The sequence below is a fragment of the Apiospora marii genome (genome assembly GCF_038362585.1).
Source record: "Apiospora marii strain CBS 49790 chromosome Unknown utg000011l_segment0_segment0, whole genome shotgun sequence".
Classification (NCBI taxonomy): domain Eukaryota; kingdom Fungi; phylum Ascomycota; class Sordariomycetes; order Amphisphaeriales; family Apiosporaceae; genus Apiospora; species Apiospora marii.
In genome coordinates this window covers 4594115-4609338 of record NW_027117382.1, presented here as the reverse complement: position 1 = coordinate 4609338, position 15224 = coordinate 4594115, and the positions used below count along the sequence as shown (strand labels likewise).

At 55.5% G+C, this 15224-nt stretch overlaps 7 protein-coding genes across 7 annotated transcripts; 5 read left to right on the top strand and 2 right to left on the bottom strand.

Moving 5' to 3' along the window:
- Window positions 1–1305: 1305 nt before the first annotated feature.
- PG985_014600 (ammonium transporter) lies at window positions 1306–2971 on the top strand (the record flags this gene model as incomplete). Its single annotated transcript, XM_066834366.1, has 4 exons — window positions 1306–1392; window positions 1480–1802; window positions 1878–2555; window positions 2614–2971. The coding sequence occupies 4 exons, from the start codon at window positions 1306–1308 to the stop codon at window positions 2969–2971; spliced, it is 1446 nt and encodes a 481-aa protein (XP_066679106.1).
- A 775-nt stretch (window positions 2972–3746) lies between these two features.
- Window positions 3747–4643, top strand: PG985_014599 (uncharacterized protein; the record flags this gene model as incomplete). Its single annotated transcript, XM_066834365.1, has 1 exon — window positions 3747–4643. One exon carries the CDS (start codon window positions 3747–3749, stop codon window positions 4641–4643), a length of 897 nt encoding a protein of 298 aa, XP_066679105.1.
- Window positions 4644–5260: 617 nt separating this feature from the next.
- On the top strand, window positions 5261–6376 carry PG985_014598 (uncharacterized protein; the record flags this gene model as incomplete). The annotated part of the gene is made up of 2 exons (XM_066834364.1): window positions 5261–5869; window positions 5969–6376. 2 exons carry the CDS (start codon window positions 5261–5263, stop codon window positions 6374–6376), a joined length of 1017 nt encoding a protein of 338 aa, XP_066679104.1.
- Window positions 6377–7427: 1051 nt separating this feature from the next.
- On the top strand, window positions 7428–8360 carry PG985_014597 (uncharacterized protein; the record flags this gene model as incomplete). The annotated part of the gene is made up of 1 exon (XM_066834363.1): window positions 7428–8360. The coding sequence occupies one exon, from the start codon at window positions 7428–7430 to the stop codon at window positions 8358–8360; it is 933 nt and encodes a 310-aa protein (XP_066679103.1).
- Window positions 8361–9112: 752 nt separating this feature from the next.
- PG985_014596 (kinase-like domain-containing protein) lies at window positions 9113–10387 on the top strand (the record flags this gene model as incomplete). The annotated part of the gene is made up of 5 exons (XM_066834362.1): window positions 9113–9199; window positions 9268–9475; window positions 9550–9682; window positions 9787–9950; window positions 10017–10387. 5 exons carry the CDS (start codon window positions 9113–9115, stop codon window positions 10385–10387), a joined length of 963 nt encoding a protein of 320 aa, XP_066679102.1.
- A 126-nt stretch (window positions 10388–10513) lies between these two features.
- On the bottom strand, window positions 10514–11485 carry PG985_014595 (uncharacterized protein; the record flags this gene model as incomplete). The annotated part of the gene is made up of 1 exon (XM_066834361.1): window positions 10514–11485. One exon carries the CDS (start codon window positions 11483–11485, stop codon window positions 10514–10516), a length of 972 nt encoding a protein of 323 aa, XP_066679101.1.
- Window positions 11486–14355: 2870 nt separating this feature from the next.
- PG985_014594 (mRNA-decapping enzyme subunit 1) lies at window positions 14356–15198 on the bottom strand (the record flags this gene model as incomplete). The annotated part of the gene is made up of 1 exon (XM_066834360.1): window positions 14356–15198. The coding sequence occupies one exon, from the start codon at window positions 15196–15198 to the stop codon at window positions 14356–14358; it is 843 nt and encodes a 280-aa protein (XP_066679100.1).
- Window positions 15199–15224: the final 26 nt, after the last annotated feature.

Here is a 15224-nt window from a genome sequence, read left to right as displayed (position 1 = left end):
TTTCCGATTCGGAGGCGAAGCGACGTTGAGTTGCTGTCCATGTCCGACGACGTTGTCTGCTTGCGGAGCTGATTGGCTTCAATTGCAAGATGAACCGGCGATGCCTGTAGGATCCCCGGTGGGTACCAGCTACCAGCTACCACTGCACCCTAGTCTAGCGTGGACGACCCCTGCAGGCTCTTTTAATGACCGCCTTACGACCTGCAACTTACACTTCAGCCAGATACCACCCGAGCACCCCTCCCCCAAGCCGTCAGACACGTCGTGCAGCGGTGCGCTTGCTGCATGTACCCAAAGTGATTGATCAGTCTGGACCCCTTGAATTTATGCAGTATCCAATGCCGCCTGTCTACGCGGTCTTGCTCGACTGTTTTGACCGTTTCGGCAGGCCAGACCGTCGTCTTGGCTCGTCTCCGGATCGAACCACTTCGCTGTGTTTTCATCCTTTCTTTTTTCCTTCCCACTCACTCGCCCGCGTCTTGGTCTGCCAAGTTGCTGACCCAGCATCCAAGCAACACTTGTTTATTGCCTGCTCTCGGCATAGCTCACCATTTCGGCCTGGTCTTATCTTTTCCCTCGCCGAAGGAGGAGGAGGCAAGGTCCAGGTCCCCACATGGCTAAAGGGCGCGGGCACCGGGCGCGGCCAGAATTCATGATTAGCGAAAATGGAGCTCTCCTTTGCCTTCCAGTCACTAGCAAGCAGTATCAGTCATCCTTCGCATGGATTGCATAGGACGAGCTACGGGCGTTTACCGATAGGAACCTCTGTAATCAATGCCCAAGGCAATCAATCCCCTTGTCCCTCACCTTGGCCCATTTCCCGCTTATCCCTCGCCCGTTTGATGACCCAGCTAGGGGGGGGGGGTGCTTGCGTGGGTACATGTAAGTTAGGTAGCGTAGCGTCCTCCTGCAGCCTCCCATCGATCCGGGTGAGTGAGTCTGAATGCAACACACGCACACATCCAGCCCAGCCCGTCCGTTCTGGAAGTACCTGTACCCTGCATCGCCAATGTCTCAATAAGCTGGAGATTATTTAGCCTGTGCCACTCCCCCGGGCAAACTCGATCTGGACGATCTGCTTTTTCTTTTCCTTCCCATTTCCCGTGTGCGAACCCTCCGCTGGTTTTGTTTATATTGAAGCCAAGTGTGGTTTCTCTCCTGTGTTTCGTTCGAATAAAGGTGTGACGACGCGTGTGACCAGACCTTGGATCTTGGACAGCGCAACACACGACCCCGACTCTTCTTCCCCCACCAGCGAGGGACGACGCGCACCTTAATCCGACTCACTCTGCGAGACTCGCCAGCATGTCGTCCAACGGCACCGTCGAATATGACGGCACCATCCCCACGGGTGGTGATTCCCTCACCCAGGATCTGAACATTTACTACGGAGTAAGAACGCCCCGCCTCGTCTCCAATGCTAGGATACCTAGCTGTGGTGTCTCACAACGTTGTGCTCGGTGCTGATCATGGCTACAGGCCGGTGATATCGCATGGATCTTGACCTCGTCGGCCCTCGTGCTGCTCATGATCCCCGGCGTCGGCTTCTTCTACTCGGGTCTCGCCCGCCGCAAGTCGGCCCTCTCGCTCATCTTCCTGTCGATGTTGTCAATTGCCGTCGTCAGCTTCCAGTGGTTCTTCTGGGGGTACAGCTTGGCCTTCTCCCACACCAGCACCAACCCCTTCATTGGCGACCTATCCAACTTCGGCTTGAAGGAGGTTCTCGGTGCTCCTTCCGTCGGCAGCACCAAGATGCCCGATGTCCTCTTCTGCTTGTACCAGGGCATGTTCGCAGCTATTACGTAAGTGCAAGAGGAACAAAGATGCATGTGATAGATGAGATGTGCTGTAGACGCTAACGCATTTTGTCTTATCAGACCCGCGCTTGCCATTGGCGCTGCTGTTGACCGAGCTCGCATGCTGCCCATCATTGTCTTCATCTTCGTCTGGGCCACGATCGTATACGACCCCATCGCCTACTGGACCTGGAACCCCAACGGTTGGTCGTTCGTCATGGGCGGTCTGGACTTTGCGGGTGGTACCCCGGTCCATATCTCCTCCGGTGCCGCTGCTCTGGCCTACTCCCTGATGCTCGGCAAGCGAACCGGTTACTCCAACTCCAACGGCCTGCCCTACCGACCCCACAACGTCACCCACGTCATTCTCGGCACCGTCTTCCTCTGGGTCGGTTGGTTTGGTTTCAACGGCGGTTCTGCCCTGGCCGGCAACATGCGCGCTGTTATGGCCTGCCTCGTCACCCACATCGCCGCTTCGTGTGCCGCCATCACCTGGTGTCTTCTCGACTACCGTCTGGAGAAGAAGTTCTCCGTCGTGGGCTTCTGCTCCGGGGCTATTGCTGGTCTCGTTGCCATCACTCCGGGCTCTGGTTTTGTCACCCCCTGGGCTGCTGTGATCTTCGGCGTTGTCGGTGGCGCCGCCTGCAACTTTGCCACCAAGATAAAGTTCCTGATTGGCGTTGATGATGCCCTTGACATCTTCGCTGAGCACGGTGTCGGTGGTATCGTTGGCAACCTTTTGACTGGATTGTTCGCTGCGTAAGTTTCACCTAGTCAACCCGCTATTGGTCGATATTTCTGACATTGACACATACAGAAACTACATCGCACACTTGGACGGCTCCACTGAGATTGCAGGTGGATGGATTAACCAGCACTACGTCCAGCTCGGGTACCAGCTGGCCGACTCCGTCGCCGGCTTCTCCTACTCCTTCGTCCTCACCTGCGTCATCCTGTTCCTCATGAACCTGATCCCCGGTCTCAGCCTGCGCGTTAGCCCCGCCGAGGAGGAGCTCGGTCTCGACGATGGCCAGCTCGGCGAGTTCGCGTACGACTACGTCGAGCTTCGCCGCCACACGACCGATATCATCTCCCACGAGATGGGCATCGGCCACAGCCCGGCTCCCAGCACCCCCAAGGGGGCTCACGAGAAGGGGCCCGTCTCGCCGCTCTAGAGAGAATCATCAGAAGTGATGAGCAATGTGAGTGAGTGAGAGTGACGTCATCGCCGAAATGGTGGATGGCATAATATATACAGGAATCGGGAATGAGGTTCTGGTTCGTAAAAGAGAAACGATTGGTATGATGGTACCAATTTGTTCGGCTTGTGTGGTTGTGATGTAGACAGATCGAGAATATACCCCTTTGAGCGCTCCATAGCATGACTAATTAATGAAGTCCCCTATACATGCGGGCATGTCGATCTTTCACGGGCATTGCCTAACATGACCATCGTCGAATGATTTCTTAGTTCAGGCACCCTGGCTACGACAAGATGCCCTACAAGGCTCTTACGGGTCTTTGCTCTTTGCCCAAGCTGCCTTGGATACTCCCTGCTTGACGTACAATGAGACCGAGCCCATTGTTGCCAGGCCAAACAACACCAACTCAGACCGCAACACCACATCCAAAGACTTCCATCGCGTGAAGCACAATGGCAACAATGATTCTTTGTTAGTGGGTTATACCTCTAGCAAACAGGACAATTGGTTTGTTTCGCCATATAAATCGGCAATCTCCCCTCAACCATCATGGAGGAGAGCAAACTTTTTGGGGAGGGAAGCGAAGAGCTCAAGTAATAGCAGCAAAAACCAGAAAGAGAAAGCTAGAGTCCGTGTCTTCCTTTCTCTTTCGAATTTGTTCAGTCTCATTTTGCTTCATTACGTTCGAGTGGGATTTGCTGCTACCCAGATCAAGAAGGGTGTCCATGCTGCGACAACGACGTGCATAATGGAGGACACTACGCAATGGACCACGGCCCCTTCCTTCTCGCCGGAAGAGGACTTCGATATGCTGCGGGACATGCATACCGAAGGCGGATCCGAAGCTGAGTACCTTCTTGACGTTTACGACCTGATGTCTCAAAGTCATGACGATGATGAAGATCTTGATGATACGTCAGGGCTAAACCATTCTCTCTGTTCCGCTAACAGCACTAGCAGCGCGCTGGACGCGGTCGAAGAGTCGACTAAAACAGCTGCTTCTCCTTCTGCCTCACCTTCTTCGGACAGCCCCAGGGACTCCCTTTTCGATGGCGAAGCAGGCGACGAGGAACCCCACAGCGACCCAATCTTCATACCGGTGGACTACTCCGAAGCCCGCAAGAACCACTGGCGAAGGCCCGGCTACCACGACCACGAGATCAACCCCTGGGCCTCAGAAATGGGCAAGCACCAGTGCCTGATCCCCCAAGCCCGACACCCGAGCCAGGACCCGGCCCTGTGCGAGGCGTACCGCGAACTCGTCGGGCGCAACCTCCGCGCGCCGATCCCACCGCCGCGAGCCTGGGCGCCCGCCCGGTGCACCGAGAACCCGTGGTCCGTCTGCCACTTCGAGGCGCCCTTGGTCCGCTCTGCTTCGGACCCACGACCGAAACCGATCCCCGAGCCGGATCAGGAGGAGGGACGGCTGTGGTACCCCAAGTGGCATCACGTGTGCCGCCCGCCCCCGCCGCATTTGCATTGGCCTGCGGAGGGGGAGCGCGAGCCGCAGCCGCCCGGCGTCAAGTGGGCTAGGATCCCGTGCGATTGCTGGCACTGTGCCACGCACCGGAGCCCGAGGCGGAGAGAGGTGCGTGTTTACCAGTTGAACGAGATTTTCAGTAAATACCGATACAGCAACTGCTGAGCGGAGAGGACGAACGCGGGACGGAAGATATTGACCAAGTATATATGTTAGGCAGACCTCTTGAAGACGACACGCCAATACAAGTCCGAGGGACAAAGTGACTTCTCCGTCTAGTTTTGAGGTGTAAGTGAATATTTCAAACTTCGTGAATGCATTCGCAGGCCAGGTTTACGTCCTAACATCAATAGAGAGCTGCAGCTCCCATACGCAACTCGTGCAAAGTACTGTGACTATGACAAGACCGGGTTAGCGCTTATGCGTCCCGGCTAATTGATATTTGGCGTTCGGAGGATTGGCGCGGAACAAACCCACACTGCATACGAAACGTGCAGGCAAAGCCGAAGGGCGCGCCCTTCTTGTTTTGGTGGAAAAAGACGTATCAATCTCTTAACAAAATGGATTGGTTGTATGTATGTAACTACTGGGCGTTTTCTGCAACTGTCGTGTTTGTGCAACGGTTTGGGTGTGACTGGCATCAATTAACAACTCCAAAGAGGTCAGGGGCAAACACGAATCACGACAAGTACGGTCTTTTAGCGGTATAGATAATCAGCAGAAAATACCAAAGCAGCCCAGATCTGCCCCAGCAGCAAGTCAGCCTCTCTCTTACCAGGAAAATGCCACTCCTACCCCCGCCCGTCACCAACACCCACGGCGTCGAGCTGCCGCCGCGCTACCGGATCTGCCTGCTGACCGAGGAGCACACCGACTGGGTCAAAGCCCTCTACAGCGACGGCTTCCTGCTCCGCCCCACGCCCTGGGTCGCCATGAGCCAGGCCGCCCCGCCCGGCACGTCCTCCGTCGACCTGGCCCGGCGCGCCTTCACGGAGCTCGACGGGTTCCACCGCTACCTCGCCGGGAGCGGCCTGAGCTACGCCATCTTCGACGCCGCGTACGCGTTCGCGCGGCCCGGGTCCGCCGCCGTGGGGGGTCGTCTGTACTGGGAAGACGACGGGCTCCTGGACACGCAGCGACGACAGGATGGCGGCAGTAACGACAACAGCAACGCGGAGGCGGACCGCATGGTTAAGGGCATGGATTTCCCGCTCGTCTGCTACGGGCTTTCGTTCGACGGGTTCGCGCCGCCGCCGCCCGAGGTCCAGCGGGCGCTGCAGGCTTTCTATCCGCTGCGGGGCGGGGTCTTTGCGCACATCGACCGACACCTGGACAAGCGGCCTCGAGACCATCCGGATAGGCAGCCGCTCACGAGACCCGGGCAGGTTTTGGTATGTAACAACATCTTTATTGCCCTTCAAGAACAGACTATAAAAGAAAGGAGGGGCGTTTGAAATGCTGACACAGGGATTGATTGTTGGTTGTAACAGGTGCGCAACGGCTGCATCACCAAGCGCGAGTACCAGGGGCGCGGGCTCATGACGGCGCTGAACCGGTTCATCGCCCTCGAGGCCCGGGCGCGCGGGTTCCGGGGGCTGTCGGTGGGGACCAACTCGCCCACCGTCATGCGCAGCTACTTCTTCGACCCGGACGACGAGGGGGAGGGGGGGAGGAACCCGATGGCCGCCGCGGGGATGCGGAGTTCCCTCTTTGCCCATGTTGAGGACTTGTTCGAACTCCGCCTCGAGGACTTGGGGGTAGAGGGACCGAAAGAAGAGGAGAAGGAGGAGAAGAGAGGGGAAGAGATCTACCCGTTCAGGGGCTACGATTTCAATCGGAATGTGTGGCTGATTTGGTGTGATTTGGCGCCACTGTCGCCGCGGTCGCCGTCGCCGTAATAGCAACGACGGCAGGCAAGGCTGCAGAATGTTCTTTGGTGTTGGAAATACAGAGGCAGATTTAAACAGTCCGCTTATGGACAGCTAGTTCCCTCAGAACTTCAGACAAGTCTTGACCTAGCGGGTTGATAGTTCGTCGTATGTCTTTGGGTGGTGACGAATAATGGATGAATGAGAGCGGGTAAAAGTTCCCCCATCACCTCCGTCTCGGAAACGTGCTATATCTACTAATATAGACTACCCATCAGCCATATTGAACACCCATTACAGTAATTTAGTGGTGTGTTGAACAGGTCTGCTGTCGTAACCAACCAGGTTGGAGGTTGGGATCCATGCACTGGGGGTGAGTAGCCCCTTATTGACAACCCTAGCGGCATCAGTCGCAGACTCCCCAGATAGCAGGTTAATACATAAGCTTGGAACGGGGATCCCTCTGACCGAGATCTGCAATGGGAAAGCCACGTCGGTGAGGATTGGTGGACGCCCACCGATCAGATGCGATACATCGCCAGACCGATGCCTGTGTGTGTAGTACAATACCAAACCAACATGGAGTGTGACACACATGAACTTCCACTTTCCTGGACTTTCTTGTAGTGCCACATTGATGTTGTGCTTATAACACCCCGGTTTCCGGGCCTATTGTCGGTTCCGAGGGAACGGTTAGTGGTGGCAAACATGCATGTAGCCATACTGATTTAGTGTCGACGGGCATGGGCCGTTATCGTAACTCGCTTCAGGAAACAAAATCGGATCCTTTGAGAGTAATTGGTTGAATGCATCCAACGTTGGATTCTGAGCCTTGATGAAATGACCACTAGAAATGGAAAGAGGAAAGAAGCTGCAGGCACGCCTTGCTCCTTCCGTTGAGTTGAGTCAAATTTCGTTGATGGGGCCCCATCCGACTTGACTACGCCTTCCCGGAATTCTTTACCAAAGGTCTTTTCTTTTCTTTAACGCGCCTGGAACAATTGGTCGCCCACAGACTTACTTGATCCGTTTGCAACTTTCATGACACCACATTAATACATATCGATATAAGCAGCACAATATGGTAGTCGCCAGACCCCAACGAATCCTGGAATGGGGCCCCGAGTCCCTGGAGGCCTTGGACTACTTTTCCAACATTGACTGGTGTCGCCATCTTCTCTCCACGCCGGGCATCCACCTCTTCAAATGCGACTACGCGAACCGCAAAGCCCACGGCTGGGACCCCGTCGTCAGCGGCCTCCTCGCCCGCCGCGACGCGGCCGGCATCCAGCACTTCCTGAGCGCCCTCGCCGCGCCGGGCGCCCTGCCGCCCCTCGAGACCCGCCTGAACGCGGCGTCGGCCTACGGGCTACGCCCGGCCCTCTCGGCCACGTCGGAGGCGCTGCGGAACAGGATGCGCGTGCTCATCACGGACCAGAGCAAGGTACCCAGACCGCTGAAGCCAGACATCGGCAACGACGATCCGTTCCCGCAGCACGTCAACTTCTACGCCCTCGGCGCCGACCTCGCCGGCATCCCCCACACCGTGCACGGCGGTGTCATCGCGCTGCTGATTGACAGCGCCTTTGCGCAGCTGGGGTTCGTGCACGCGCACCCCCGTGTCCAGTTCTACTCGGCCTTCACCAACGTGCGCTTCCTGCGGCCCCTTATGATCCCGCCGTCGACCCCACAGCAACAAAAAGAGCAGCAGGAGTACAATGCGTATTGGTCACACCTGGTGTCAGGGGCAGCGACGTTGGCCAACAGCCCCGAAAGCAGCGCGGGCGGCAGCACCCAAGGCGGCGGCGACAATCATGCCCCTGGCGGGGTCTTCGGCCAAAATCGTGGCGGAGATATAGCCAATGTGATTGTGCGCGCCCAGATTGATAGTCTCGCGACCAAGCAGGGGGATGCTAAGATGCACGTCCTGGCGCAGGTGGAGACGGATGATGGGAAGGTTTGTGCCATCGGGGAGGGTTTGTTGGTGGAGAAGATGTGGAAGAGCAACCTATGAAGGCTGTGTGTCGAGGCTATTCACTGGAGGAGGGTTATTAAGCCATCGGCCTGGTAAGGGCTGGGATTGGCTAATTACTTATTGAGCGTCGGATCGATACTTGCGAAGGAATGACTACGAAAGAAACACATCCTCACATGCATAAATCCCTAGAGAGGAAACGCGGAGGCCGCCATGGACGCGATTATCTCATATTCGAGCAAGGAGTCTCCTGATTTGAAGTTGTCTTTACTGTCTCGAGGTCCACAGTTGTAAAAGGCCATCAACCGTCGCCTCGGTAGTCCCGTCTTCTTTGTCTTTTTTCCTCTGCGACTTGAACACAATGGGGACTGTCACCGCATTCGTTTAATTTGCATGGACAAAGAGAACTGTCTATCTATCACTCATCTGATACTAGTTTACCTTTCCTTACCATTAGATCCCGTACAATGACTTTATTTGTCGATTTTCCCTCTTGACGACACCTCGTTGCTTATCGGTTTATTGAGCGAAAATGAAGCGGCGCCCGAGTCAAAAGTCGCGTAGTTTTTTGGGGATCAGTTCCAGGAAGAAAGCCAGAAAGAAAAGTGCGGTTAGGAGGGGGCAAGCAGGTGTCCCTGATTGCGATACAGACTGGAAGGAGCTTGACCCTTACTCTCCCGAGGGCACCGAGGCCCTTCCTCAAACGGCGTTTCCGGGGCCGCGACTATAAGTTCAAGCGCATAGTCGGCGATGGCGCGTACGGAGTTACTGCCCTCCTCCATGACACGAGAATGAGCCCCCCGAAACCGTTTATCATTAAGCGTGCCCTTTCAAAGGACGTGGTGGATGATCTGCAAACGGAGATCCAAAATTTGAAGGTAAGGAAGAACGAAATTATGTAACGTATGGCCATATAGTCAGCTAAATTGTATATATTTTGTTTCAGCTTTTCAGGGGGGCGGCGCACATTGTCCAGATGGTGGACTACCAAGACGGCAACGCCAAGCAGACGGACGCGTCCTGCTACACGATCCCCGGGCCGTACATCATTCTGGACTACCTAGAGAACGGGACGTTTGAGGACTTTTTGGAGCGGGTCGTCGAGGCGAAAGTACGGGTCCCGAACCGGGTGCTTTGGTTGATTATGCTATGCTGTACGTCTGCCTCTTCTCCCGTGCCCCCTACTGATTACGGACATGCACTTATTCATCTACGACATATATTACAGTCATCAGGGCTTTGGTTGGTATGACATGGCCTGCGAATGGACTGCAGGGTCAAAAGGGAACGGCTCGAAAAAGCCTCGGCTACACGCGAGCCTACCAGCGCCATTGCTCACAACGATTTACACATGGGCAACAGTAAGCGTTCCCCCGCGAGAGAGAGAGAGAGAGAGAGAGAAGTTCCTTCGAGTGAAAAAAAACAAAATGCAATCGGTTTACTACTGCTAATATCAATATGTTAGTTATGTTTGGGGGCCTGCAGCCCGACGTGGAGGAGCACTCTTTGTTTCCCATATGCAAGATTATCGATTTCGGGTCGGCTACATTGGGAGAGCCGTTTCCGAACTCGAGCATGCCACCGAACATATGGCAAGGCCAGCCTTCCAATATGGAAAGTCTGGCAAGGGTAAGTTGTCATAAACCTATATCCCCTTCCATTGCTCGACGGATGTTCGGTTGGGTTGACTGAAAGTCTTGCTAATATCTCCTTCCCCCTTCGGCCCACAGATCCTGATGCGACTCATCACCGGGGAGGCCAACCGCCTACCCGACCGCACCGCCAAGATGCCCGACGGGGTCGAGACGGAGGCGACGCTGCTGTGGCAGGCCGGGGCGCAGAACCGCTATCCCTGGCTCGACGAGAACCTGCGGGAGCTCATCGGCCACATGATGGCCGTCGACCATGCCAACCGCCCGGAATTGAAGAGCACCCTCAAGTCCACGCGGGAGGTGGCCACCCGTCTGCGCTCGGCCGACTTTCCCTCGGCGATCAAGGAGGAGGAGTCCGCCGCTGCTATTATAGCTTTTGTGCAGCGCTTCTTTTTGGATGCGCAGGAGAGCTAGGCTATTGTGCTGGTGTATACTTTGGGGGTGGCGTGATGTATATAATAGTCGATATAGGTACCAGAATGGATATATTGAAATCAAATTGAATGCAAAGTCTCTAGAGCGAAATTACGCAGACATACACTACTGTTTCTGTTCTTCTTTCCCGCCTCGTAGCATGTCGATCTCGACAAAGCCGTACCAAAACAAGAAGTCGACCAGCCGGTCCTTGGCTCCGGGCCCCTTTTTGGCCACAACTGTTTCTTTTGCCCCTCTTTCCAACACTTTCCGCGCCACCCAACGCTCCAGCACCACAAACACGACGACCCCCGCGATGTACAGCTGCGGCCCCAGCGTGATGCCCCCGTCGTGCATGGCGACGACGGCGCTCAGGAAGATGGACAAGGTGTAGACGTCGCGGTACCGGCGCCCCAGGGGCCCGACGCCGCCGAGCCGGCACAGCGTCCAGACCAGCAGGCGCGGGTAGATGAAGGACGCGTTGATCATGACGCTGGCGCGGTAGAGTTGCGAGGGATCGAGCCACGACTCGAAGATTGGTATCGTTTCGAGTATTTGGGCAAGGGGAGCATTTATTAGGGGAAGTCGTGGAAAGGAGTTTGACGACAGGAAAAACGAACCCGCTGTGAACATGATTCGGAAGAGCGTTTGGGCGTGGTAGACGGGGCGTAGGATCGATTTGTGGCCGGCCCATACGCGGTCTCGGGCGAGGACTAGGGATGTGTGGCATTGGACGAGCATCAATAACAGGTCCAGGAGAGTGGCGGTAGGGAGCTTGGGTCCCTGTTGGATGATGCTAAAGCCAATGAAGTCCTCTTGACCACTGTATATCGAGGAGGACTCTGCACTGGTGTTGTATACTTGTTGGATAACTGTTTTATTGTGGGCGTTGTTGCCATATGGTAGATAAAATTCGTTGTGATACCGCCGGGTGTAGTACCGGATCACCTCGGCGACGCTCAGGACGATGTGTAGCAGTAATGTGGCATTGCCAGGCCGGTGGAGAGCCTTCCAGCACCGCTTGACGGTCCCGTTGATCTGGTAGCGGAATACGAGGCTACCCAGGGAGACCAGGGCGAGGACTTCGAGATGGATCATGGTGATAATTTTGTCCTAGGGTCACTACTAGGCATCGATGGATTGCTATTCTAGTTCCCGTATCCTGACTTTGTCCGTCTAGACAGCCAGATAGAAGGAACGGATGATGCGGCGAGGTAGATTCGTTCGGGTTTTTTTGCTCTACGTTTCTGTGGGCAACTGACATGGAACCCGGTGACCTTGTTGAGGTACACAAGAAGAGGGTCTCAAGCGTAACCGCAAATGAAGTGCGTGTGATAACGAGATGGATGACTTCAAATCCCCAAGGGGGTATGAGTGAGCACGGGAGATGGTGGCGTTCTGAGCCCTGATATGGATATACTCGAGACCGCCAAGGACCGGCCTGCCGAAGACAGAGAGGAGCGGTTCGGGCTTACCGCACCCCCTCCATGAGACTGGCTGGTCCCACCCTGGGATAACGACCAACATGCTTCTATCTTTGCATGGCTGCATACTAAGATAGCACGTGAAAGACAATATTCAGGCATACAAAGGAAGGGTTGGGGGCCAGGTAGGGCTGAGGAGGTTGCATTGCAGCTACTGCACGGCTCCAACGACGGCAGTGTTGGCATTGGTGTGGGCTTGGGCGAGTGTGTTCAATGCTGATATTACCCTACGTAAAAATGTTCCGGGATCTAACAGACTGCTGAACCCATCTTCTCCAAATGTTGGTTCCGACGTTAATAACGGGATCGGCTCGTGAACAAACTGGTGACGTTGTCGACCCAAGGAATTCCAGAACGCGGATTTGGCTCGTTATACCGACCAAGGGGGCTATGCAGGTGCAAGAGCCAGTTAGCATCAGACAAGAAGCAAAGACGTAGATGTTCGATGCGTGCATACGCACTAAGTGATTCCTGACTAGGCCGTTGGGTTGGCTGTGTTACCCAAAACGAGCCATCGACCCTCCTGAACCTAAGATCCTATAGATCCGTCGTTGGTCTGATTTGACCAATGGGGTTTGCGTACTTCTTTGGAGGAAGCTATCTGAACATGTAGCCAACCGAGATCTCCGGAAGCGGGAGGCCAAGAAAAGCATAATGACGCCACCGGGATGAAATGTCTAAGAGATGACTGATGGGCAGGCATCCTTGTACCTAGTCTCCTGCCAACTGTCACAGGGAGGGCCGACGATGAGGGCAGTAGTACAAAGGCAAGGTATGCAGGAACATACGTGGCCTTGCCTCTCATGTCAACCTTACTTCTCTTCGGTGTCTGTTTGTGGGAAGACCTATTTACCCAAGACAAGGCACATAGTGAAGTGGCATCAGGAATCTCCCGTATTGAACAACTCGATACGAGTATGTACACAGTAAGCACACCTTGCTGCTACCCACAGGTCTAGTGCCCTCTCGATCCCGAAAATAGCTACAATTGCGGGCTCTCTCTACCCGCCAAGCCGCGCGCAGGGCCAAGGGCGAGCTCCACCCGATAGGGCGGCTCGCACCCCTGAAACGCACCCTGCTCGGAGGCATTGGCATGTACTGGTTACCGACGGGGTGTTTCGCCATATCGGCGTAGAGCTGCATACATATTACACTCAAGCAAGCCCGGTCATAATGCTGCAATCCCCTTCCAAAATCCACGTCGGGCGTGGTCACCGGCTATTTCGAGGACCCGACTACTGAATGACTGTGAATGACTGCAAGAGATGACTATATGCTTCTGCTGTGCGACCTTCATCAATCATTTGACGATCCAAAAGGAGAACATGAAGGATCCGGCAGACCGGGGTTATCACGTGTTGCTTAGCGCTTAAGTAAGACGGCTGGGTCTCGAGGTAGTAATTGGATCTTCTTCACACCGGGTATCACAAAAGCAACTCCATCACACGTTCTCGAAGAAAGAGATCGCGAAGGCGGGGCAGTGGCCGACACGGCGTTGTTGTGTTGGCACAATGAGTGAATGAGTTGGAGATCCAAACAGGTCGGGCCGCCCGAGAAGGGACGGAGGTCAGTTGGTAGCCCGTTTATTGCAACACTACGCTCGAATGCACCGTCGCGCGGCTATAATGAGTGAATCCGGCCAGAGACCCAGTGAATCCACAGATGGGGGCCGGCTGCCTTCACAACGCTCTCCAACTCCCATGACTTGTCATTGAGACATATGCACCATCCCGTATCTATTCCTGTCACGGCGCCGTACAATCGATTGTCTGGCTCTTTCCGTGTCTTGGCTGGAATCTGACAGCTCTCTATCTCTCTGGTTGGGTCGCAATGGGATTACGTTGATTGCATCGTTGATTGCATATGCACGGGAGACACCACAAAATTGGACGGAACTGACTCGTGACCGGGAGACATCGATGATCTGAATTCTTGAGTGGCATCTGACGTCTCCTACCACTTCAACTCGACTGTCTGTAAGCAATCCCTGGATCCGGGTAAAGTGTCTGTCTCCCAATTACCCCAGCTGGCTTAACTGCAAGGCCCAACGATGGTGGTGGAGTCTGTTGATCTGTTGGAGGACCATGCCACATGGGAAGCGGGCCGTGTACGCATAATTCTCCCATCCCCCTTGCATTTGCATCATTCGACTTCTGATTGCCGCAAAATTGTCAGCCCGCAATCGAAGCCACGTCATTCTTATATAGTTTCCACCGTAGAGTGCGCATGTAAGGGTGTCTCAGGTGGCATGGCCGTGGCTGTGAACCGTCGCTTCAGGTCTTGAGCGGCACAAAACTTCCACATATAGATACTCTAAGCAGGCACACCGCACATACTGGGAGCGAGTGAGTGAAGATACCATGGAGCAACAATGGAGTTGCCGTACCCTAGCCTAATGTGGCTGAGCTCATCAATGGATTGGTCGCATTCACTTGCTAGCCCTTCGGTCGGTCCGGACTATTCATCTTCGATATGATGTGTTACTCATCTGCCGAACAAGTCGCTTAGACTGACTTTGCGGCCAATAGCCTGCATTGCCGGCCCATAATCCGCGCTTGCCTGGCCTGGCGCGGGGGCGGCGGTCCCTTGAGCAGTGATAATGCTCTCCATCTCGCGTATGCGATCCCACATCTCTTGGATGATGCGCGTATTCGTGCTGCGCGTGCTCGCCTCGTCGGCGTGGATCCAGAGCCCGACGACTCGCGGCAGGCCCTCGTCCGTCTCGCCGTTGAGCTTGAAGATCAACAGCTCCTCGCTCGCCTCGATGGCCTCGACTTCGCTGAGGTCCAGGATCATGTTGTTGAGGCCGCGCCGGTTGAGGATGAAGATGCAGCCCTTGGCCTGGGCCCCCGGCTGGAAGCCCTGCGCGGAGGCGCGCGGGGTGGCGTCGACGTTCTGGGCGCAGACGAACATGGTGCCCTCGATGCCGCTCTTGTCCCAGGTGTTCAGCTGCGCGCTGAAGGTGTAGACGACGGCATTGGCGGCCTGCGACTTGATCTGCGTGATGGAGGGTAGGTAGCGCTGCAGCACGCTCAGGTTCAGGTCGGTGTTGGTTCGTTGCGCCAGGATGGCGGTGGAAGGCGGCGGGTGGGATGCCATGTAGGAGGCAGTGTCGGACTCGTAGTCCGAGGTGATCTGGTTGTTCAGGGCTGCTTGGGCGGCCAGATGCTGCGAGCGCGTCCGTTGGTGCCCATGACCTCCTGGTCTCTGCGAATGCGGTTGCTGGTTCGTGTTGGGCGTGGTGGAATGGTGCGAGTGGGTGTGCGAAAGGGACGGCTGCTGCGATTGCTGTTGGCCCCGGTTCTTGCGCGGCGTCGAGCGAGACATGGTGGAATGTGGACTGGTTGGCAGTG